We start from the raw sequence: 23,380 nt of genomic DNA on the forward strand, positions 1-23,380 counted from the left end.
CGGAAGTTCCCGCCCTTTTTTGGAACCCTGCCCTCCCAGAGAGACTTCGGTAGCGCCAGACAGCAAGTCATCTTCCTTTCCAAGCGCCCACTTTCAAAATGGCAGCCGGGAGGAAGTTAGCGATTCGGGCGAGCCGGAGGTTTTAATCTAGGGACGTTAGCACAATTTCCGGTCCGGTGGCAAGATGGCTGCGCCCAGCGGTGGATTCCAACCTCGTGAGCGACGGGCTGGGGAGCAGGAGCCTGGCTGGGATGCCGTCGCGCCCAAGCGGCCCCGACTCGGGGCGGGAAGCAAGATCGGAGGCCGTAGGCTCATTGTGGTGCTGGAAGGGGCCAGTCTGGAGACGGTCAAGGTAGTTTGGGACAAGAAGAGAACTAGTAGGTCGATGGGATGGGACCCCGTGGGATGAGGGTGAAGGGCTTAACGCGGATGGAGAAAGCAGAGGTGAAACATGTTTTGGAGGAAGAGTGGCCTAGTTGACTGCCTCTTGGTTTAACATCCTGGGTTGGCACTACTCGTTTTCCTCTGCCCTTCTTAAATCCCATTGCAGCCGTCACGGCCTTGCTTCCAATTGATTTACCAGGATTTTTTGATATAAAGTCATCTAGGGGGAGAGGAGTTTCGTCCATTGTATCACCGTACATCATCCCAGGTTAAGTTACGGGGCAGAGGAGAAGGGTAGTTACTGTAGCGTAGTCTGCCCACCTTTTATTTGTAAGGACTTAACGATTTAATTTGCTAAAAGTTGTCTACTGTCATCATCCTCTGTATTACTGTCCACTTCGAAACACTGTATGGATCAGATGATCATTTAATACTTTTACATCTTAAACACTGTGGCAGTTTATTACTTGCAGTCTAGAAAACTTTTTTTTAAAAATGATCAGCTAATCAGATTTCCTTTCATTTTGTTCTGTAATTGATATTTCTAACCTAATTATAGGTTCTTAGGTATTCATCCCTCACTTAATTGCCTCCTATCTTTCTAGCCTATTCTGAATCTCACTTAACCACTTACTTCATTTCTTCATATGTTCCATGGGGATGATAGTAGTACTTACCTTACTGGGTCGTTGAGAGGATTAAAGAAGTTAATGCGTGTAGAGTTTAGAATAATGTCTGTCACTTGGAATTAGTTATTATTGCTACTGATTCCAGGTTACTTATTAAGAAGTTGAAAAAGTCTTGGCCAAATTAAAATTCCTGGAGCGTGCTCTGGAAGAATTTAGGCTGAGTTGTCATTAATGGTACTCCAGGGGTGACAGAAATGATAGCTGGTTTAAATTGCCTTTTTTTTTTTTGAGGAAGATTAGCCCTGAGCTAACATCTGCTGCCAATCCTTCTCTTTCTGCTGAGGAAGACTGGCCCTGAGCTAACATCCATGCCCATCTTCCTCTACTTTATACATGGGATGCCTGCCACAGCATGGCTTGCCAAGCGGTGCCATGTCCACATCCAGGATCTGAACCAGTGAACCTCAGGCCGCCAAAGCGGAACGTGCGAACTTAACCATTGTGCCAGCAGGCCAGCCCCTGAAATCTTCTGTACTGTTATCTTTTGCCTTCCTTCTGCTGGTACCTCTTGCTTCTGCCAGCCTCATCTGGCCCTTGTCTCTCCACTTATTTTTTATACTCCAGCCTCATTGGTCTTCTTTAAGCTCTTTGAAAGCACTAGGTTCTCTTATACCGTAAGGCCATCGCACGTAATGTCCTCTAACTGGAAGCTCCCTTTACTCTTTGCTTCATTCATTCCTACTTAATGGTCACTCATTTAACAATTATTGAGTCTGTTATTGCTGCTCATTCTTCAATCAGGTTAAATGTTACTTCCTCCTAGAAATGACTCCCTTCCTGGTATAAATCAGGTCCTCCTATTATATTCCTTTAAGGAACCATTTTTCTTTCATAATGTTTATCACAATTTAAGTATTCATGTGGCTGTTTACTGTTTGTCTCTTCATCTAGAAGGCTCTACGAGGACAGACCATAAAGTTTTAAAAATCCTTCTATCTCCAATACCTATGACGGAAATGAATACACATGGTATTCATTCTCTGATTATTCTAGTTAGTGGTTTTCAAGTTTATTAACCACAACCCACAATAAAAAAATTACATTGTGAGCCAGTATACACACTCAACTAGTCATGCATCGCTTGACAGGATACATTCTGAGAAATGCATTGTTAGGTGATTTCGTCCTTATGTGAACGTCATAGAATGTACTTACACAAACCTAGGTAGTATAGCTTACTACACACCTAGGCTCTATGGTACTAATCTTATGGGACTACCATTGTATATGTGGTCTGTCATTGACTGAAACGTCATTATGTGATGCATGAGTGTATATGAAACCAAAAGTTTCATAAACCATTACTTACCATTACTACATGTGAGGTACTCTGTTTTCTATTCTATTTCATTAAAAGAACAAAAATCCTGGTTATAACTTACTAATGGTTTGAAACTGGATTCTTCTATTTAAGAGGTTCTTTTTCTTCTAGAAGTGTCCCATGGACTTAGTTCTCAGTCCTTTTGTTCTTTCTCTATGCTTACTCTCTGACGTTATTTCAGTTATTTAATTTCAAAATCTGCACGCCTCTTCCCCAAACTTTCTGGAGTCATGTATCTCAAGAGGTTGCCAGACATATGTATGCTCTATTGATAGATAAAAACTTAGGCTTTCAAAACCTGTATTTGTATTTAGTGGTGTGTTTTTAGACGCTTTACTGACCACCTGATGCTCCCAGGACTCCAAATTGCAATTTGCAATTCTTTCTTTTAGCTGCTACAGATGGATCCAGACAGATCTTTAGTATCAAACTTCGAGCTGGTGTCTTTTCTAGTATACAGAGTTGTCAGCATAGTACTCCTCATTCTCATGCCCCTGTTATTCCTGAATTATTTCTGGCATTGTGCCTGATACTTGAGGGTTCTGCAGTTTACAAAGCAGTTTCATCTATAACCATTGCCATTCAGTTCCCCAGTTCCCACTTATTCAGCATCATTTTCTTTCTTTGCATTTCTGCGTTTTATTCTGTTCGTACCTTTGCTCACGTCTTAAAACGTGGGGACGATCCCTCTTCTTTCACTTCTGAGAGAAGTATTCCTTGATTAAACTACCTCCTGCATCATGAGCATTGTCACACTTCCTCCTGTTCAGATTTGCAGCTCTTCTCAGTGTTTGTTATAAGCAAACTGAGGGTAGTGACTGTGTATATTTTGCCCAGTGTATACATAATGCTCCTGTGATGAGCAAGCATTCAGCCTTGCTCACTAACCTCACTCCTTCCTGGTTCCTCACTGGCTTTGCCTAATAGCCATAGGTTTTAAAGTTAAATCCAGTCTAGATCGTGTGAAGTCACAGGTTGCGCCTTCCTTCTTCCTTCGAAGATCAGTTACGGGGCCTGGGGTCCCTGGGGGTTGGGGAGAAAGGAGAGTAACATGGCCACACAGTAATCCCCCGACGGGCTTGCTGGGCTCTACCCCCAGAGTGTCTGATTCAATAGATCTACAGTGGACCTGAGAACTTGACTGTCTTAACAGATTTCCCGGTGCTGCTGCTGGTTTGGGGACCACACTTTGAGAACCACTAGGCTCGGTCAAAGCAGCTTATGTTGCTATCATGTTCCCTGTCCTTCAGGTAGGGAAGACATATGAACTGCTAAACTGTGACAAGCACAAGTCTATGTTGTTGAAGAATGGACGGGACCCTGGAGAAGTGAGACCAGACATAGCTCACCAGGTAACTCCAGGGACAGAGATCACAACCCCTGGAGTCTTTTTATGGAAGGTAGAGCAGCTGCACGCTGCTTCTCTTCAGTCCTAACTGTGCCCGGTTTCTGCCGCCCTCAGAGTCTACTGATGCTGATGGACAGTCCCCTGAACCGAGCTGGCCTGCTACAGGTTTATATCCACACACAGAAGAATGTGCTGATTGAAGTGAACCCCCAGACTCGAATTCCCAGAACCTTTGACCGCTTTTGTGGCCTTATGGGTGAGATCCTTAGGACTCAAAGTTCAGAATGAACTTGGCAGTAGTGAAGAAGGGAGAAGAGGAAAAGGGATAAATTAAACATAGAATTTTGAAGTGGAGGGAGGCGGGCACATGACTGATCCCAGAACAAGGACTCTTCATCATCTTTCCATGTGCATGGGTGAAGCCTGCGTGGGTTCCTGGCTGCGTGAAAAAGGGAGTGAACCCATTGCCACACCACTAGTCATATGCTTGACAACCACTTGTTGATGACGTTTTAGCAGTACAGTGTGGACGTAAAGGACACGTGGAGCCCCCCTTCCTAGGCTTGTTTCTGGTTAGCTTACTGGGCAGAAGGAGTAGTGTCTCCACCTAGCTCTGAACTCCTTCTTTCTGCCCTAGTTCAGCTTTTACACAAACTCAGCGTCCGAGCAGCTGACGGCCCCCAGAAGCTCTTGAAGGTGAGGTATTTACACCTCCTGCTTGGAGGTAGGGTTCTGTGAATGTTTCTTGGGCTGATTTTTCTCTTTTTTTCTTTAGGTAATTAAGAATCCAGTGTCAGATCACTTCCCTGTGGGATGTATGAAAATCGGCACTTCATTTTCTACCCCTGTCGTCAGTGATGTCCGAGAGTTGGTGCCCAGCAGTGACCCTATTGTTTTTGTGGTGGGGGCCTTTGCCCATGGCAAGGTAGGTTCTGGGCTCAACTCTTAGATTCTTCATAGAGCTGGAGTTTAGTACGGAATTCTGAGTTAGGATTCTGACAATCCTTTTCCTTCTAAGTTGGGAAATAGAGGATAAGAACAAAGCTGGAAGACAAATGGGAGTTCCACATCCTGCCACAGGATGCATCCTTTAAGGACTGCTGGCACATTTGTAATAGTCAAAGCTAGGACTTCTTCACCCTGTGGACAAATCTGACAATAGCAGCACTGTGAAATATTTGCCCAGCCCTGTTTCTCCTGCCCTAAAGAAGGGATGAACCTGTTACAGAGGGATTGAGTTGGCTGACAGAACTGTCCTCTCTTTAGGTCAGTGTGGAGTATACAGAGAAGATGGTGTCCATCAGCAACTACCCCCTTTCTGCTGCCCTGACCTGTGCAAAACTGACCACAGCCTTTGAAGAAGTATGGGGCGTCATTTGATGTAGAACCTTGTTCTGAAACAGAGACTGGACATTGCATCCCTTGACCCTCTTCTCAACTCACTGTTGGAAGATGACCTTCTTGCACCAAGACTGTGGGGTTTGCAGAAGCCGAGGCTATACAGTTGCTATTTGTTTCTCCTATAAATACTGTTCTTGCAAACCTGGTGGTTCTCTGGCGATTTCTCAACTTAGAATCTAATGGTGTCAGTTGGTGGTTCTCTTCAGACTTTAGGGAGAGTGTGAGGTTACAGCGTGTGCACTTTGGTTCCCAGCTCTGCACATGAGCTTTGGCTCCAAACCTTTGAGATTACTGTGCTTGAAAGGAAAGAGCCCTGAGTAGTTCAGCCATGGCAGGCATGGAGAACTTGGTCTGAAGGAAAGCAGCCATGAATGCTAGCAGTGAAAAACTGAAGAAACAGAAGTGATTTTATCTGGTACAGTTCCAAGGTAGAAAAAGTGGAGCAGGTGGGGCCTTGTACCCCTTCCCTCCCCCCCATGGGGGGGGCAGTGGTAGTGGTACGTATACAATCATAGTAAATTGGCAGAAGGAAAAAACAACAGATTCCTGGCTAGAGGGAGAGAGATAAGGCATCGTGCATGGGGGAGCTGAGAGGAGACACGGGCCCCTCTACTCCTCCCACGAGAGTTTCCCCTTTGCCCCAAATGAAGATTTGGCTGGCAGCAGAGGTACAGCTGGGAGTGCCATGTCTTCCCACTCCCTGGCTTCTGTGTTCTCTGTGCTCTGGGGCGAAAGAGTGCTGTGAAAAGGGAGATGAATCGTTTCTGCACCATTCCTGCTCTAGGCCACCTGCAAGAGAAGAAATTTGATTGGGAGGCTGGTCAGAGTTACTCCTTCTAGTCCCTGGTCTACAGCCCTTCCAGCTTCTTCCTGCCATGCCTAAGTTAGAGTAGTCAGTGCCCCATACTGTGTTTCCTAGAAGCCAGGCTACCCTGAGACTCACCCCAAATTTCCAATAATCCCTTCGCCCCTCTCCCCAGGCTATTGCTCTAATCTGTAACCTGGCAGTTTCAGCTTAGCTGTAGGGATGTTTACTTACCAGGAAAACAGATTATTCCATTTTCTTTAACTTCTCTTTCCTTGGCACCATTGCTTTGTGAACATAAGGCAGTATGAACAGTAGGCTCAAGAAGAAAACGTGACCAAGAAAATAGATGGATTTATACACCTGTGGAGAGATACAGGCCACTGAGGTAGGCAAAGAGCATAGAATGTGCCTTATGGCCTGAGGTTTTGTGATTCTCTCCCATCTTTGCAAGCAGGCCCTCACTTACTTTAAGCCATTTGTCCCATGTGAAGAGGCAGAAGGCAGTCATTGAGTAACCCATGAAGAGCCAGTGGATAGTCTGCTGCACCAGATAGTAGAAGGGTTGCAGGACAGTAATGGAAGCCAGGTTGCTCAGGGTTGGGCTCTCTCGAATTAGGCTGGCAGCCTGGGGAGGAAGGGGAGAGATCATCCATGTCTTGCCCCTTCTCATATTCCCCTTTCAGCCACCACCCTAAGGCCCACCTGTCTTTCCACGATAACAATGAGGAATTCCATCTGGAAGCAGATCAGGTATCCTGAGTGTAGGCCATGCCAGAGGGCCAAGAATAACAGCGAGAGACCTTGGGAAAGTTCTTTATTTCCAAGGAACTTGAGTCGTTTGAAGATGTAACTAGAGGAAAGGGTCGGTAAGGATGAGCCTCAGACCAGTCCTTGCACTCCCACCATCCTGCCTCCGGGTTCTCGCACCCCAGAAGTACAGTGGTGGTGACGGGCTCCCCCTTGGGGCCACATGGGGTAAGGAAGCAGTGCTGTCTGATTAGCTGTAGAGATGGAGGGCAGGGAGGTTGATGACTCACAGCTGAGAGACAGAAAACAGAACTATGGCTTAGCTGGGTGAACTTGGGCCAACAACAGATAATGACTGAGTGCCTGAAGCTGAAGTCGCAGTGGGGACCAGCTCTCTAACTCACGCTGCGTACACTCCACGGGTGGGGACCCATAAACAAAGGTATTTACAAACAGGACAATGAAGAACATAAAACCAGTGGCAGAACTGGGATTAAAACCCAGGACTCAAGGCACTTATATATCTTGCTCTTGTTTTTCAAATGTGACAGGAATGGTTCTTTGGGGGTGGGGGTGGGGGTGGAGACAAAAGCATGTGGGTGTGTGTGAGAATGACTGGAGCTTCTACCCAAAGTGGGAACAGATGGATAGAAGTGACATCACACATCCCTGCCCTCAAATCCCAGAAAGCGGTGGAAGGAAGGAGCCAGGGCCCAGACGTCCCTCTGCGGCTTACCGGGCCACCCAGGCATTGGTGTTGATGTTGAAAGAGGCGATGGTGCCAGTGAAGCGCGGGTTTGTTTCAAAGAGCCACACCTTCATGTTAGCACACGCATCCCACTTGGCCTTTCCATTTTCAAAGTTATTGAAGCCCAGCCCCGTCAAGATGCATACTCCTTCCTGAGGGAAGGAACGACTCAGTTAGGGTTCTTGCCACTCTCCCCGCCACTGTCCACCACAGCTTGTCTAAATAAGACCCTGTTTCATCTTTTCTACTTACTGTGACCAGCCAACAGGTGACATATTTGTACAGCACAAACTTGCCCCAGACCAGCATGTACATGCAGCGGAACCAGAAAGGGCGGCTCTTGAGAGAAGAAAAAACACACATGCATCAGGGATGCCACCTGGGCAAGGCAAATTTCCCTTATTGTTCTTCCCTTTCAAACTCGCGGCTGACTACTTCATGTCCACCTGACAGCTGGCTTCACTGCCATTGTAAGAGGCTAAGAGGAATAAGCAGGGAGCCCAGTGAACATCCATTTACCTCCTTTTCCTTGGAGAGTCCTAGAAACAGCATTGTCCTTAGCTCTTCTCTTAAAGTGCTGAGCACTTGGGACACTAGTACCATGGGACTTTGATAAATCCATGTCCAACCTTAATTTAAAGAGGGTAACTTTCCCAGAGTGGGTATGGGACTGTTAAAGCCTTTCAGCTGGGCAGGAGCCAAAGCCAGCACTTCCCCCTCCCTTGGGTTTTGAATTCCCTAGAACCCCTCAATCTATCAAGAGAAGGAAACGGGCTGGAGAGGACCAGAAGCTGCTAAGCTCTGAGGAGTCACTTGGCTGTGATTAAGCACACTAAGAGCTGCTCCTGGGGAAGGCGAGGGGTGCTAAAAGTGCACCTGGCACAGCTCTGTGCCCGCGAAGGTCGTTCAGTGCTGGCTGATGAACATGTCCCGGCCCGGCTGGCATTGACACCAACTCTCCCAGATCTAGAGCAAAACCAACATGCATTTGTAGATGGTATCACCCGCTTGTTGGCTATCTACAGGGATCCTCGCCTGGCCGTTTGCTATCTCTCATGCAGTGATACTGCTGCTGCGTTAGTAACCACTCACATCGTAGTCTTCAGTGAGGAAATACTCTTCTGTGATGTGAGGGCTGAGCAGAGTGTAGCCCACTAGGTAGACAAGGCCCAGACTCAGGCGCTTGAGAGCAGGTTTGGTGCTGGAAAGGAACAAGCAGAGTCACAGCGGGCAGAGCGAATCCCATCACCCTCCAACCTTTAAACAGGAGAGGAGTGTCTCCAAGTGTGGCTTGGTCTGGAATGGGATGAGAAGCTCCGCTGCCTGAGGTCTATACTGAGTCTCAGGGAAAGACATCTTCTCTCTGTGGCTGGATATGAGGAAGGGTGAATGCAAAACCCTGCAAGTTGCAGGGCAGGGTGGACAGCAGGGGAGCAGTGTGGGTGAGTCTGTGGTGCCCACCCTTCAGGGTACCACTCATCTCAAGGTCTCACCAGTGTCCTCAGTCTACGCCGGGACTGAAGCCCAGTGCAGAGGTGATAATGACCAACTTTCAATCTGCTCCTTCCTATCGTGGTTCAATTGATGCTTCAACTTAGGCAGACAAGTTCTCAGCGATAGGATTTTTCTGGTGACTTTTAAATTTTCTACAGTGATATATATTTACATACATTTTTATATATTTAACAATCTTTTTTTTTTTTTTTTTAACTGAGAAAATGAGTTTTAAAGGCAGGGACATAACTGGTTCAGGCAAAATTCTGTGGCATAAAAATGAATTTTTATGTTGGTACTACGGGGTCAGAATGGATGGCTGGAAGTGACCTAAGCTGAAAAGGGCCCACTCTGCGGGCAGTGAGCGGGTACGGCGTGCCTGTTGCCACAGGCCAGGAACAGGCACAGGCCTGGGGCCAGGACCATGCTGGAGAATGCAGCCAGGACTGGCCGTTAGGAAAGTCACTCCAGAAGTGGCTTTGTATCAGGTGAGATACCTACACAGAGGTCTTGACCAAGAGGGGCAATTACCTGTTTGGTATCTTCCCTGGTATGTCAGTCAGCTGTCCCTGCACCAGCTTCATGTAGTGGTTCATTGAGAACTGGGGCCCTACCAAGAAGGCCCCATAGAAGTAGGAGAAACCAGCAACTTCCAGCAGGGAAGGGACACCCCGTATGGCATATTTCTGTTGCTCAGAGGACAAGGAATTCTATGCCGAGAAGAGAATGAATGGTTCAGGATAACCTTGAATCTCCCCCAAGAGCCAGTCTGAGTGTTCCCCACCCTTGTGCCCCACTGGACTGGGGTTCTTCCAATAGCCATCTCTTTGAGGGGAAGATATGGAGAAAAGTAGTTGCTTCACGTGGAAATGAGTATGTGCAGGGTAGCTGAGCAACAGCTGGCTGCTACTGCTTTTCCAAATGCCTTGCTGGCACTGATCTCTGGACTTTGTGTAAGAGCTGGATCTGGGCAAATTAGATTTGTTGATCCTTGCTCAGTGCTATCTGCAACGGAGATCACACAGGCTGGGGATGAGGAAGAGGCTCTGCCCCTAGCATTTGGGTCCAGTCTTTTGGTAACCACAGCCTTTCTCCTTCCCTCTGGTCAAATTTCTTAACCTCTCTGTGGAGGAAAGGGTACTTACCTGCTCTTTCCCTCCGTCAAAGTAGTCAACAGCCAAACCTGAGCAGAGAGAGAAGGTGTGGGTAGAGTAGAGGGAGAGGACGCCGAGGAGGTGGCCTGTGGACTGAGTGTAGCCAGGAGTGTATGGGGAGAGCACAGAGGAGGGTTATGGTCAGATGGGGAGCAGCCTGGCGTAAAAGGGGAAGGCAGTGGTCCACCACTCACCAATCAGCTTCAAGGTCAGGACACAATGCGGCATTGTCCACTTGATATCGTAGTTGCCAGTGGCTGTGTAATAATATCCAGCAAGAAGGTAGGCCTGGGAGAGGGGGAATTATTTATTCTACCATTGCTACTATTCCTTTTATCTTCTCCCTGCTCTGAAATCCAATGTATTTTTTCACTTTTCCTTTCTCCTGGTCTCATCATTAAAGGCTTTAAGAAGTTCCTATAAATGGAGAAACTGAATCTATAACGGGGAAGAGACCTGCTCAAGGTTTCTCAGCAAAATGAGGGCTGAGAATTTAGATGCTTAGATTCTGCAGCTCATTCTAGTCGATTTTCTGCCTTGCCTTTAAGTGACTCCCCTCACGGACAGCTGTGCTAATCCTGGTCAAAATCAAAGAATCTTAACGGCACAGTCCTATGCAAAGGACTAGCTGGCACCCCTTCCCTGAGGCAGGTAATGGATTTCACTGTAATCTGCAGATGAGACACCTGGTGGCTGTGAAGAGTGCCCTCCCCGATGGCATCCTGCCGAGTGCTGCTGGGAGACAGGGTTAGAAACTGGATCTTCCAGTTCAGTACTTTTTCTACACCACAGTCCCTGACCTACCGCCACCCCCAAAGTGACCTAAGCTCCCAAGGGAAAGACGTTTACCATCTGGAAGCAAAAGGTAGTGAGGATGGCGGTGATGGTGCGGCCCATTAGTCGAAGGATGAGGAACTGAAGCACAACACATAGCAGGGAGTGGTAGAGCTGGTTTCCTGGATGCAGAGAAGAGAGCAAACTTTAGCCTGTTTTTTTTTGCATTCCCGCCCTTCCTGAGACTTCTAAACACAAAGAGAATATATAAAGAAAAAACTTTGGTATTAGATGTTTTTTCCAAAATACCCTCATGTTTTGGAGGAAGGGAAGGAAATGAATTGTATAAATACAATGGACGATCAGGGAGTTACTGTATTTCTGAGTGCTGGAGCTAAGGGATGCTCCTGAGGGGACGCCTTGGATCCGTCACCCAGTGATAGCCACAGCGGAGAGAAACTGAAGCTTCCCTCCCTGTTGATGGAGTCTGGCAAGGGTAGCCACTCTCAAAATGTTTTTATCTGGGAGAGGAAAGCTTAAGCTGTGTTCCTGTCCATACAAACCCTGTCTTTGCAAGCAGAGCATTAAAACTTTCCAACCCATCAAATTCTCTCCAGGAAATTTTGTTCAAGTCTGTTCCTTCCCAGGTTCCCTCTAACTGTGGTGCCACTGCTAATCCAGTTCACTCACCAAAGTTAAAATACATAATTGAGAGGCCTGTGAAGGTGTGGAAGAGATGGATGAGGTAGCTGTCCTTGTAGAAAAGGTAATGCCGGTAAAACAAAGCCAGGGGGTAACCTGGAGGGGGAAAGAGCAGAGTGGGTTACTCGTGCCTGGTGCCCTCCCAATTTTCTTTTGGAAGTTTATATGTCATGAAACTCAGCCCAGAGAGGAAAAAACATATATTATATGGATGTCAACAGAGAAGATGATAACAGTATCCCCAAGAATCAAAAGTCTCTTTGTAAATACAAATTTAAACTGAAGATACTAATTTTATATTGAGGCAATACAAAACTGGGTACTAAGACTACGTTTCACTTACAGCCTGTTAAATACTGCTAGGAATTTTCTCTGCCATTTTTCTTAAATGATATAAGGAATCAAGGGTACCCAACTATGCCCAGAAATACTATTTTACACCTTTATGATCTATTATAATTTCATCACCTGTCCTGCTATAGTATTATCAGTCAGATTATTAAGAGGATAAATATAAATTTGGGATTGCTGACTGCATATACATTTGCATATATGTGTACAGGATACGTGTAGATACTCCTCACATACTGAGGTCTGGGCACTGACCGAGTTATAAATCCATTTAGGTATACTGGAAAAACATCTTCTCAGGCCGTGACTCAGAGGATAGTCCCAGGGCCATGACTGAACTACAGGGGTCGCCTGATAGGCTGTGACCTGATGATGCACGGCCCAGGGTTGCTGACTGAATTAAAAAGGGCCAATAACATTTGGTATTCCTCAACTAAAACTGGCGTGTTCCAGGGTTTTACTACAGACTCACACTCAGTAGTCTGTCAGCAGTAGTGCACATGCGAAGAATTAGAATTCTGACTGTTTTTTGGAAGGACACTTAACCTATCCTATCTACATAATTAGTGTTCTTGGCTGGTGACAGTTCCCAGTTGCTGGAATTCTTGCTTTTAAGTTGTAGTTAATCACTGGCAATATAGTGGTGAGTTCGGTTAACTCTGCAATGCTTAGAAGAGAGTCACACACCAAGAAAGTGCGAAGTAAACGTGCTAAGTTACATATTGGCTTATGTCCTTCCAGTCTTTTTTCTCATACCTTTTGTTTTAACTTATGATCACAGCTTGTGTACTTATGCATCCTAGTTTTTTCACATAACAGTCTATCAACCATTTGATCTTCCCGGTGCCAGAATTGCTGGTGTTCTTTGGTTGCTGTTCTCATAGTGGGCTAGGCTCTTTATCAAATTTATAGCTTCATGCAAGTAGTTAATTTTAAAGTTAGCCTGTGGATAACTGGCTCATTCATTCATTCAGCAAGTATTTACTGAATGCCTACTATATGCCAAGCATTCTGTTTATAGAGTACATAATGAAGGCGGAGGTGGTGCGTACTGGTTTATTTTCTAGCTGAGATGAAGTGATATAGAATTACTAGCTCAAGGGACAGGGTGGCATCTATCACCCTTTCCCAGTCAGATGAATGAGCAAAGAAACAGGATCAAGTCTCATACGTGTCACATGGGCAGAAATTTGGCCGAGACAGAATACCAGGTTAATAGCAAGTATTGCTAAGAATCAGAGCCATGTCCTAGAAAGTGTATCAAATAAGACCTGGCTGTCTTAAATCTTTTGCTTTTATTTTTAATGTTTTAGGGATAAGGATATAAAGGAATAGAAAAACAAATAGGCTAGATCTTAATTATCTAGAGTACTCATAAATAAGTTCTGGATAGCTAAGCGTTTACCTCTTTAAGCACTAAAACTTTTAACCATTTGGAATGCTTGAAATTAAAAAACACAACACACTACTTTGCCTCCTTAAATTGAACACAGCATTGTCTTGGTGATCCGGGTCATACTCACTCTAAAGTCAAGTCATGACGGCTTTATGACCTGCTCAGGTGTGTAAAACTGTTTGCTCTGACCCTCGTGGGCCTACACTGTCTGGCATTCTGAATTCTTGCATCCATTTCTTAGAGCTTTTCTGCCCCTGTCCTTGCTATTCAGGGATCAACAGTCACTTTAGGAGCTTTCAGTGTGCCTGCCAAGAATAGTTCCTTTCCCTACTTCTGATTTCCTGCAGGCCTTAGAAACCATAACTTTGTTTTAAATGTTAAAAGAAGGAGGGTAAGACGAGAGCGAGGGTAAGACAAGAGCAAGGTTCTTGGGTGCTTTCCCTACAGACTTAGTGCAGAGGCCTGGTAACATCAGTTCTGGCCATGCCAGGCCCTTTCTGCTACCTCTTGTTTTCAGGTGTATTTCGGGGGAGTGGAGGTTGTTGAGTCCCATGCAGGTGAAGTATTATTGCTCACTAGTAAACACACGAGAAGAAGATGGAGCAAGTGGCAGGAAAATAAAAAGACTGCAGCGGGCCAGGTTACCAAGAACATTAAGATCATAACAGAGAGCAGCAAAGCCTGGCATGAAGCTGCAGAGGGGAAGGAGGAGCTGTGCTGGGCTGAGTTGCTGTGACGACGCAGAGCTGATTTTGAGTGTGTAAACACCAAACCTTGCTCTTGGCTGCTGCTCAGCTCAGCAGGCTTTGGAGCCTGGCTGCCCAGTCACCCCTTCAGGCTGTGCTGGTTTTTGGGAGGGTGTCGTCCTACAAGCTGTTTCTGAGTCTTAATGCGTTTTGTGGGAGCCATTATAGTGGCTACAGTCACCTGAAGAATCTTCAAAAAAACAACGAAAGTTGTTCCTCACCGACCCACCCACCTGTCAGAGTCTGATCCAGCAGGGCTGGGAGGTTCTACGTGCAGCCAGGGTGAGGAGCACCGCCTTCCTAAAGTCCTGGTGGAAGGCAGCAGTACTGACGAGGTCCTGAGAATAAAATTCTGAGCTGGATGACTGGGGGTTGCTGTCTTTCCTTTAACAGCACCAAACAGGCAGAGGTTTGTTTCACAAACCTGGTCCAGAGGTTTTTTTTTTTTTTTTATTAATGTTATGATAGATTACAACCTTGTGAGATTTCAGTTGTACATGATTGTTAGTCATGTTGTGGGTACACCTCTTCCCCCTTTGTGCCCTCCCCCCACCCCCCCTTTTCCCTGGTAACCACCGATCAGATCTCCTTGTCAATATGTTAACTTCCACCTGTGAGTGCAGTCATATAGAGTTCGTCTTTCTCTGACTGGTTTATTTCGCTTAACATAATACCCTCGAGGTCCATCCACGTTGCTGCGAATGGGCCAATTTTGTCTTTTTTTATGGCTGAGTAGTATTCCATTGTGTATATATACCATATCTTCTTTATCCAATCATCAGTTTCTGGGCATGTAGGTTGGTTCCATGTCTTGGCTATTGTAAATAATGCTGCAATGAACATAGGGGTGCAAGGGACTCTTGGGATTTCTGATTTCAGGTTCTTAGGATAGATACCCAGTAATGGGATGGCTGGGTCATAGGGTATTTCTATTTTTAACTTTTTGAGAAATCTCCATACTGTTTTCCATAGTGGCTGCACCAGTTTGCATTCCCACCAACAGTGTATGAGGGTTCCCTTTTCTCCACAACCTCTCCAACATTTGTCGCTCTTGGTTTTGGATGTTTTTGCCAATCTAACGGGTGTAAGGTGATATCTTAGTGTAGTTTTGATTTGCATTTCCCTGATGATTAGCGATGATGAACATCTTTTCATGTGTCTGTTGGCCATATTTATATCTTCTTTTGAGAAATGTCTGTTCATGTCCTCTGCCCATTTTTTGATCGGGTTGTTTGTTTTTTTGTTGTTAAGCCATCTAGAGGTTTTTAAAAGGACTTGTTTGGCAGTACTGTAACTGTTTCTTCTTTTTGATTGTTTGTTTAAAGGAGGGCCTTCAGGAGCTTGGCAGATGGAGGATGATAAGTTAAGCTCCACTCTGAACCTGAGGATGCCCTACTCGAATGAGAGCATTCCAAGAGCAAAAACGAGGGCATTCAAAACGCTGTGATCCTTAAAGCAGACTGCTGGGAGGCATGGAGCTTGATTCTCTCAGGGCCTGTAGTCAAGCACATGTAGTGCACACAGCTGTATGCTCCAGTCAGTCATTGGACGTCTACTTGGGTCCAAGTGCCGTCTGAGTTGGGGACTAGGATCCATCACAACCTAGTTGTTATGGAACTCCTCCTTAGTCTCTGTACAAGAGTTGTGAAATTACTTATTTTTTTGCTGGGAAAGATTTGCCCTGAGCTAACATCTGTTGCCAATCTTCCTGTTTTTTTTTTTTACTCTCCAAAGCCCCAGTACATAGTTGTACATTCTAGTTGTAAGTCCTTCTAGTTCTTCCATGGGAGGCACTGCCACGGCATGGCTAGTGACAGACGGGTGGTGTAGGTCTGTGCCCGGGCACTGAACTTGGGCTGTCGAAGCAGAGCATGCCGAACTTTAACCACTAGCCATCAGGGATGCTCTGAAATTACTTACTAAACCTAAAGGTTCTGAGGTTTCATTTGAAGAAATAGAAATGGGCTGTTTCCATTAAAGTCTGGTAAATTTCTTTGCCTTTCATCCTGTCTAGCTATTTCTGGGCTCTGTAAGAATATGATATGACCCCATCTGATCAGTCAGTGGTTCACATGACCCTGGTAAAAAGAAAATAGAGTGTGTTCTGGTAAGTGTGTGGGAGAAGATGGAACTAACGCTCCACAAAGTGTTCTATCATGTCTGCAGCATGTGGTAGTGGGTTTTAAACTTTTTGGTCTCAGGACCGCTTTATACTCTTAAAAATTATTGAGTACCTCAAACAATTTTTGTTAGTATGGATACTATCTACCAATATCTACTGTATTAGAAGATACAACTAGGAAAACTTAACTACTAATTCATCAAAAAAAGAAACTTACTACATGTTAATAGAAATTAATGAAATAATTAATGAAAACAACTATATTTTCCAAAACAAACTAGTAAGACCATTAATGAGAAGAATGGCATTGTTTTACATTTTTACAAATTTCTGGCCTTTATCTGGCTTAACAGAAGATAGCCGGATTCTCAAATCTGTCTCTGCGTTTAGTCTATTTTTACATGTTGTTCTGGTTAAAAATATGAAGAAATCTGGCATCACACAGTTATACAGTGGTAGGAGAATCTTAATAGCCTTTTCAGATAATTTTGGATATTCTTCTTTGATACTATAGCAAAACTCGACAAGTAAGTAGTTTCTTAAAGGTCAGTTGTCTACAATGCAGAGTCTACAACCATATCAATCAACTTTTCATACTCTGTTACATTAAGATCCACTGGTCTCTCCCGTGCTTGGAATGAGTCTTTTACCCAGGCATGGTTTTTGTAACATCAGCCATCAGTCGTTTGCAAAGTATCAGTTCACGAGTTAGGCAGATCTTCCAAATACTGACATACAATATAAAAAAACACATTTCTTCTTCTTTTTTTTTTTTTAATTGAGTTATTGATAGGTTACAATCTTGTGAAATTTCAGTTGTACATTAATGTTTGTCAGTCATGTTGTAGGTGCACCACTTCACCCTTTGTGCCCACCCCCCACCCCACCTTTCCCCTGGTATCCACTAAACTGTTCTTAGTCCATAATTTTAAATTCCTCATATGAGTGGAGTCATACACAGATTATTTTTCTCTTGCTGGCTTATGTCACTTAACATAATTCTCTCAAGGTCCATCCATGTTATTGCAAATGGAATGATTTTGTTCTGTTTTGCAGCTGAGTAGTATTCCATTGTATATATGTACCACATCTTCTTTATCCATTCGTCTGTTGCTGGGCACTTAGGTTGCTTCCACGTCTTGGCTATTGTAAACAGTGCTGCAATAAACATTGGGGTGCACAGGACTTTTGGGATTGCTGACTTCAGGCTCTTTGGATAAATACCCAGTAGTGGGATGGCTGGATCGTATGGTAGTTCTATTTTCAGCTTTTTGAGGAATCTCCATACTGTTTTCCATAGTGGCTGCACCAGTTGGCATTCCCACCAGCAGTGTATGAGGGTTCCTTTTTCTCCGCAACCTCTCCAACATTTGTTGCTATTAGTTTTAGATATTTTTGCCATTCTAACGGGTGTAAGGTGATATCTTAGTGTAGCTTTGATTTGCATTTCCCTGATGATCAGCGATGATGAGCATCTTTTCACGTGCCTGTTGGCCATCAGTATATCTTCTTTGGAGAAATGTCTGTTCATGTCTCCTGCCCATTTTTTGACTGGGTTGTTTGATGTTTTGTTGTAAAAAAACACATTTCTTAACATCACCACTGATTTTCAGCAGAAAAGTCTTTATACATTGGGAAGCTCTCAAACTCATGGGAGAGGATACAAGTTTTCCAAAATTCTAATTTTCACTTGAAAGCTTGAATTTTATCATTGACTACAAATACTGTCAGTTGTTTTTCTTGAAGTGACAGGCTCACTTTGTACATTTTCAAGAAACTACCTGCCAAGTGCTCAAGTCTAAATAACCATAGTTTGTCTGTCAGTCACTCTTTCAAGTAAAAATGGCATTCCAGGGAAAAAGGAGGTGTTCATTCACCCTGTGACTCGTCGATGGCCCGAGGCTCGGCCTCGAGACGCCCTGTGCTTCAGCGGGAGGGCTTCGTGCACATTCCTCATTCTTCCAACAGAATATCAAAAAGACGTGTTCTCAAGGGTTGGGATTTAGTAAAATTAATAATATTCACTCTCTGCCGAGGACATTCTGCAGTGAATCTGACCTCTTTTTGGACTGGGAGTGCACGGCGGTGGAGAACAGGGGCAGCAGGGGTGTGTGGGGCCCTTGCCGTGAGTCCTGCTAGCTTTCCCTCCATCACTTCTGCACCATCAGTGTGCATGTCAACACGGTGAAAAAGGCAAGTAACATCTTAGCATTATTACGAAAATAACTTTCAGGGTCTCAGGGACCCCTGGGAGCTCAGAGACTGCACTGTGAGAATCGCTGACACATGGAGTGACACTTGGCTTAATCATCTCTGTAACGCCCAAATGCAACGGTCTTCTCTTCCTCCCTAGTTTCCTCAACTGCCCTGCTCTAGTTTCTTTTTTTGGGAAAGTTTCTCTTTCATTGGTTTTGAGGTATATAGTCTCCTTGTTTTTTTTTCTTAATTTACATACCATAAAATTCACCATTTCAAAGTGTAGAATTCAGTGCCTTTTAGTATATTCACAAGGTTATGCAACCATCCCCATTATCTAATTCCAGAACGTTTTCATCTCCCCTAAAGAAAACCCATACCTGTTAGCAGTCACTCTCCATTCTCTCCTTTCCCCAGACCCTGGCAACCACCAGTTTACTTTCTGTGTCTACGGATTTGCCTAGTCTGGGTATTTACTATAAATGGAGTCATACAACATGTGGCATTTTGTGTCTGGCTTCTTTCACTTAGCAGAATGTTTTCAAGGTTCATTGATGTTATAGCATGTATCAGTACAGGCATACCTCGTTTTATTGTGCTTCACAGATACTGTATTTTTTACAAATTGAGGGTCTGTGGCAACCCAGCATTGAGCAAGTCTGTTGACACCATTTTCCCAACAGCATTTACTCACTTCATGTCTTTATGTCACACCTCGGTAATTCTCTCAATATTTCAAACTTTCTCGTTATTATAATATTTGTTACGGTGATCTGTGATCAGTGATCTTTGATGATACTATCGTAAGTGTCCTGGGGAGCCATGAACTGCTCCTATATGAGACAGCAAACTTAATCATTAAACGTTGTGTGTGTTCCGACTGCTCCGCCAACCAGCCGTTCCCCCATCTCTCTGCCTCTCCTCGGGCTTCCCTATTCCCTGAGACAAAACAACATTGAAATTAGGCCAATTAATAACCCTGCAATGGCCTCTAAGTGAAAGGAACAGTCGCACATCTCTCACTTTCAATCAAAAGCTAGAAATGATTATGCTTAGTGAGGAAGGCATATCAAAAGCTGAGATGGGCCAAAAGCTAGGCCTCTTGAGCCAGCTAACCAAGTTGTGAATGCAAAGAGGTTCCTGAAGAAAACTGAAAGTGTTACTCCAGTGAATCCACAAATGATAAACAAGTGAAACAACCTTATTGCTGATACGGAGAAAGTTTTAGTGGTCTGGATGGAAGAGCAAACCAGCCACAACATTCCCTTCAGCCGAAGCCTGATCCAGAGCAAGGCCCTAACTGTCTTCAACTCTATGAAGGCTGAGAGAGGTGAGAAAGCTGCAGAAGGAAAGAAGCCGTCTCCATGACATCAAAGTGGAAGGGGAAGCAGCAAGTGCTGATGCAGAAGCTGCAGCAAGCTCTCCAGAAGATCTAGCTAAGATAATTAATGAAGGTGGCTACCCTACACAACAGATTTTTACTGTAGACAAAACAGCCCTATATCAGAAGAAGATGCCAGCTAGGACTTTCATAGCTAGAGAGGTCAGTGGCTGGCTTCAAAGCTTCAAAGGACAGGCAGACTCTCTTGTTAGGGGCTAATGCAGCTGGTGACTTTAAGTTGAAGCCAATGCTCACTTACCATAAGGAAAATCCTAGGGCCCTTAAGAATTATGCTAAGTCTACTTTGCCTGTGCTCTATAAATGGAACAACAAAGCCTGGATGACAGCACATCTGTTTACAACATGGTTTACTAAATATTTTAAGCCCAATGTTCAGACCTATGGCTCAGAAAAAAAGATTCCTTTCAAAATATTACTGCTCAGTGACAATGCATCTGGTCACTCAAGAGCTCTGATGGAGATGTACAATGAGATTAATGTCGTTTTCATGCCTGCTAACACAATGTCCATCCTGCAACCCATGGATCAAAGAGTAATTTCAACATTCAAGTTTTATTATTTAAGAAATACATTTTGTAAGGCTACAGCTGCCACAGACAGTGATTCCCCTGATGGATCTGGGCAAAGGAAATTGAAAACCTTCTGGAAAGGATTCACCATTCTAAATGCCATTAAGAACGTTCATGATTTATGGGAAGAGGTTCAAATACCAACGTTAACAGGCGTTTGGAAGAAGTTGATTCCAAACCTCATGGATGACTTTGAGGGGATCAAGACTTCAGTGCAGGAAGAAACTGCAGATGTGATGGAAACAGCAGGAGAACTAGAATTAGAAGTGAAGCCTGAAGATGTGACTGAATTGTGCAACCTCCTGATAAAACTTTAACAGATGAGAGGAGTTGCTTCTTGTGGATGAGCAAAGAAAGTGGTTTCTGGCGATGGAATCTACTGCTGGTCAAGATGCTGTGAAGACTGTCGAACTGTCAACAAAGGATTGAGAATACGACATAAACATAGTTGATAAAACAGCGGGAGGGTTTGAGAGAACTGACTCCAATTTGAAAAAAGTTCTGCTACAGGTAAAATACTATCAACCAGCATTGCATGCTACAGAGAAATTATTTCTGAAAGGAAGAATCAATCAAAGCAGCAAACTTCATTGTTGTCCTATTCTAAGAAATTGCCGCAGCCACCCCAGCCTTCAGCAACCGCCACCCCGATCAGTCAGCAGCCATCAGCATCAAAGCAAGACCCTCCACCAGCAAAAAGATTACAACTCACTGAAGGTTCACATGATGGTTAGCATTTTAAAAATAAGGTATGTACATTTTTTAAAAGATATGATGCTACTGCATACTTATACATAATTTTTATATGCACTAGGAAACCAAAAAATTTCTGTGACTCGCTTTATCACGATAATCCCTTTACTGCTGTGGTTTGGAACCAAACCCACAATATTTTTGAGGTGTGCTTGTACTTCATTCTGTTTTTTTTGGCTGAATAATATTCCTTTGTATGGATATACCACATTTTGTTTATCCATTCACCAGTTGATGGACATCTGGGTTGTTTCCACTTTTGGGGTTTTATGAATAAGGTTGCTATGAACAATTCTCTTAGGTATACACCTACGAGTAGATCTCTCGGCCTTTATCCTCTAACCCAGCACTTCTCAGTCAATGGTGTAGACCAATTTTTAAAATTTCCCATCTGTTGTGGATTAATACTTTCATAAATATAAAGTCACGGGTTTGGATGATGCGGCACTGTCAAATTGCTACAAAAGTTCCTAAATGTTTACTCTCACTTTCTGTGCTTACTTTGACTGGTGAAGGGTGGCCGACTACAATTTGAATGGATTGCACCAACCTATCTTCCTTTGTCTCTTTCACTGAAGGCTTTTTTGTGGCTCCTAAATATGGCTGACCTCCAGGATTCACTCTTGGCCTTCTACTATTCTCACCACACTGCCTCTCTGAAAACTCCATCTACTCTTCTGTAACTTAATATGATCTTTATGCCCAAGACAAATCCACATCTTTAATCCTAGCTTCTCAAGCTTCAGTTCCACATTTCCTACTTCCTGACTGGATGCTTTTAGTTTGCTATCTCATATCATCTCAATCTCTATATAACTAAAACATGACTTTCCCCCTAAATCAGGCTTCTCTTGGTTTCTTTTTTTGTTTATTAATGTCAACACATTATTGTTATAATGTGTTACCTTTGTCCAGGTTACAGAACACATTCAAAAGCTTGAAGTTGTCTCCGCCTCCTCCCTCTCCTTGGTTCCCTGTATGGCGCCATCAAATCCTGCTGATTCCTCCTTTCCAGTGTCCCTCACCACCACCAGCACCTCCTTTTTTCTCCTGTGCAACGTTTATAGTTAAGGACCCCAAGCACCTCACCCTTAAAGACTTGCCATACCCTCCTCCCTGTTCTCTGCCTGCAGCCTCATACCTCAGCAGTCCTACACCAGAGAACTCTTCCTTCACCTCCTGCTCAGGAACCATCAATGACTCCTAACTGACTACTCAACAGACTACCAAATTCCTAAGCCTAAAATTCAAAGTCTATCTTCTAAAGGACATTTCTAGTTAAAGCTTCTATTTCTCTGCTTCAGCTAAAACTGATCAGCTAGTTTTTGCCTAAACATATCTTATGTCTTTTGTCTCTAGACCTTAGCTCATGCCAATCTCTTTGCATGGAATACCTTCTCCAACCACCTCTCTACCATATGAAATCCTAGCCATTCTTGAAAGCCCAGTTCAAGTGTCTCCTTCTCTAAGTCTACCTCAGACCACAATGAACTCATGGCTCTGTGTGTTATGCACTCATGCCTTAAATGAATGGCGCTTAAGACTAAGATTCATTTGGCAAATCATTGTATGCTACAATACGCTATTCTTTACATTTTTGTTTTGTATTAAAATTTTCATATGTTTACAACCTCTTTTCCTAAAGGCTTCCCTTGTCTTTGGATCTCCCATAGCATACTATCCTGTATAATTTATATATAATTAATATAAAAACTAAATAATTTTTTTTTAGGAATATTAGCCCTGAGCTAATACCTACCGCCAATCCTCTTCTTTTTGCTGAGGAAGCCTGGCCCTGAGCTAACATCCATGCCCATCTTCCTCTACTTTATATGTGGGACGCCTACCACAGCGTGGCTTGCCAAATGGTGCCATGTGTGCACCCGGGATCCAAACAGGCAAACCCCGGGCTGCTGAAGTGGAACATGCAAACCCAACTGCTGTGCCACCAGGCTGGTCCCCTGTATACTTTATTTTTGATTGATTGACCAACAGTAATTGACACTTAATAGCTGTTAGATCTTAAGCATCAGTTTCCTCATCTGAAAAATGGGGATAGTACTTGCCTCAATGAGTTGTTGTAAGGACTAAAGGACATAATGCACATAAAGAAGTTAGCACAGTGCCTAAAATATCCTAAGTGGTCATAAAATTATACGCGCACACATTCACATAAAGTTAGAGGGAGGTAGAGCAGGCCTTAGCTGAGAAATTCTGCAGCAAGTGGATATCAGAGTTTCGGAATCTAATCTTCATTCTGGGTGACAAGCAAATA

At 44.1% G+C, this 23,380-nt stretch overlaps 2 protein-coding genes across 4 annotated transcripts in view; one reads left to right on the forward strand and one right to left on the reverse strand.

Annotated features, from left to right (window-relative positions):
- Nucleotides 1-82: 82 nt before the first annotated feature.
- EMG1 (EMG1 N1-specific pseudouridine methyltransferase) lies at nucleotides 83-5,284 on the forward strand. Its single transcript, XM_001497812.6, has 6 exons — nucleotides 83-352; nucleotides 3,645-3,746; nucleotides 3,857-3,998; nucleotides 4,380-4,438; nucleotides 4,518-4,667; nucleotides 5,009-5,284. The coding sequence occupies exons 1-6, from the start codon at nucleotides 185-187 to the stop codon at nucleotides 5,120-5,122; spliced, it is 735 nt and encodes a 244-aa protein (XP_001497862.1). The 5' UTR covers nucleotides 83-184; the 3' UTR covers nucleotides 5,123-5,284.
- Nucleotides 5,285-5,524: 240 nt separating this feature from the next.
- Nucleotides 5,525-23,380, reverse strand: part of LPCAT3 (lysophosphatidylcholine acyltransferase 3) — a 36,412-nt gene continuing 18,556 nt past the window's right edge. Inside the window, exons 2-14 of one of the 3 annotated variants that reach the window (XM_070270928.1) lie at nucleotides 14,297-14,401; nucleotides 11,559-11,666; nucleotides 10,944-11,050; nucleotides 10,289-10,382; nucleotides 10,086-10,123; nucleotides 9,472-9,650; nucleotides 8,539-8,647; nucleotides 7,699-7,785; nucleotides 7,435-7,598; nucleotides 6,654-6,801; nucleotides 6,418-6,576; nucleotides 6,183-6,311; nucleotides 5,525-5,932 (exon numbers count right to left, since the gene is read on the reverse strand). In XM_070270928.1, the coding sequence (XP_070127029.1) occupies nucleotides 6,195-6,311; nucleotides 6,418-6,576; nucleotides 6,654-6,801; nucleotides 7,435-7,598; nucleotides 7,699-7,785; nucleotides 8,539-8,647; nucleotides 9,472-9,650; nucleotides 10,086-10,123; nucleotides 10,289-10,382; nucleotides 10,944-11,050; nucleotides 11,559-11,574 (1,218 nt within the window). In that variant the 5' untranslated portion in view covers nucleotides 11,575-11,666; nucleotides 14,297-14,401 and the 3' untranslated portion in view covers nucleotides 5,525-5,932; nucleotides 6,183-6,194. Of the gene's footprint in view, nucleotides 5,933-6,182; nucleotides 6,312-6,417; nucleotides 6,577-6,653; nucleotides 6,991-7,434; nucleotides 7,599-7,698; nucleotides 7,786-8,538; nucleotides 8,648-9,471; nucleotides 9,651-10,085; nucleotides 10,124-10,288; nucleotides 10,383-10,943; nucleotides 11,051-11,558; nucleotides 11,667-14,296; nucleotides 14,402-23,380 lie in introns of all 3 variants that reach the window. The other 2 variants (XR_011439972.1, XM_001497952.7) reach the window with 2 other exon arrangements.

The sequence above is a fragment of the Equus caballus genome, chromosome 6, assembly GCF_041296265.1.
Source record: "Equus caballus isolate H_3958 breed thoroughbred chromosome 6, TB-T2T, whole genome shotgun sequence".
Classification (NCBI taxonomy): Eukaryota; Metazoa; Chordata; class Mammalia; order Perissodactyla; family Equidae; genus Equus; species Equus caballus.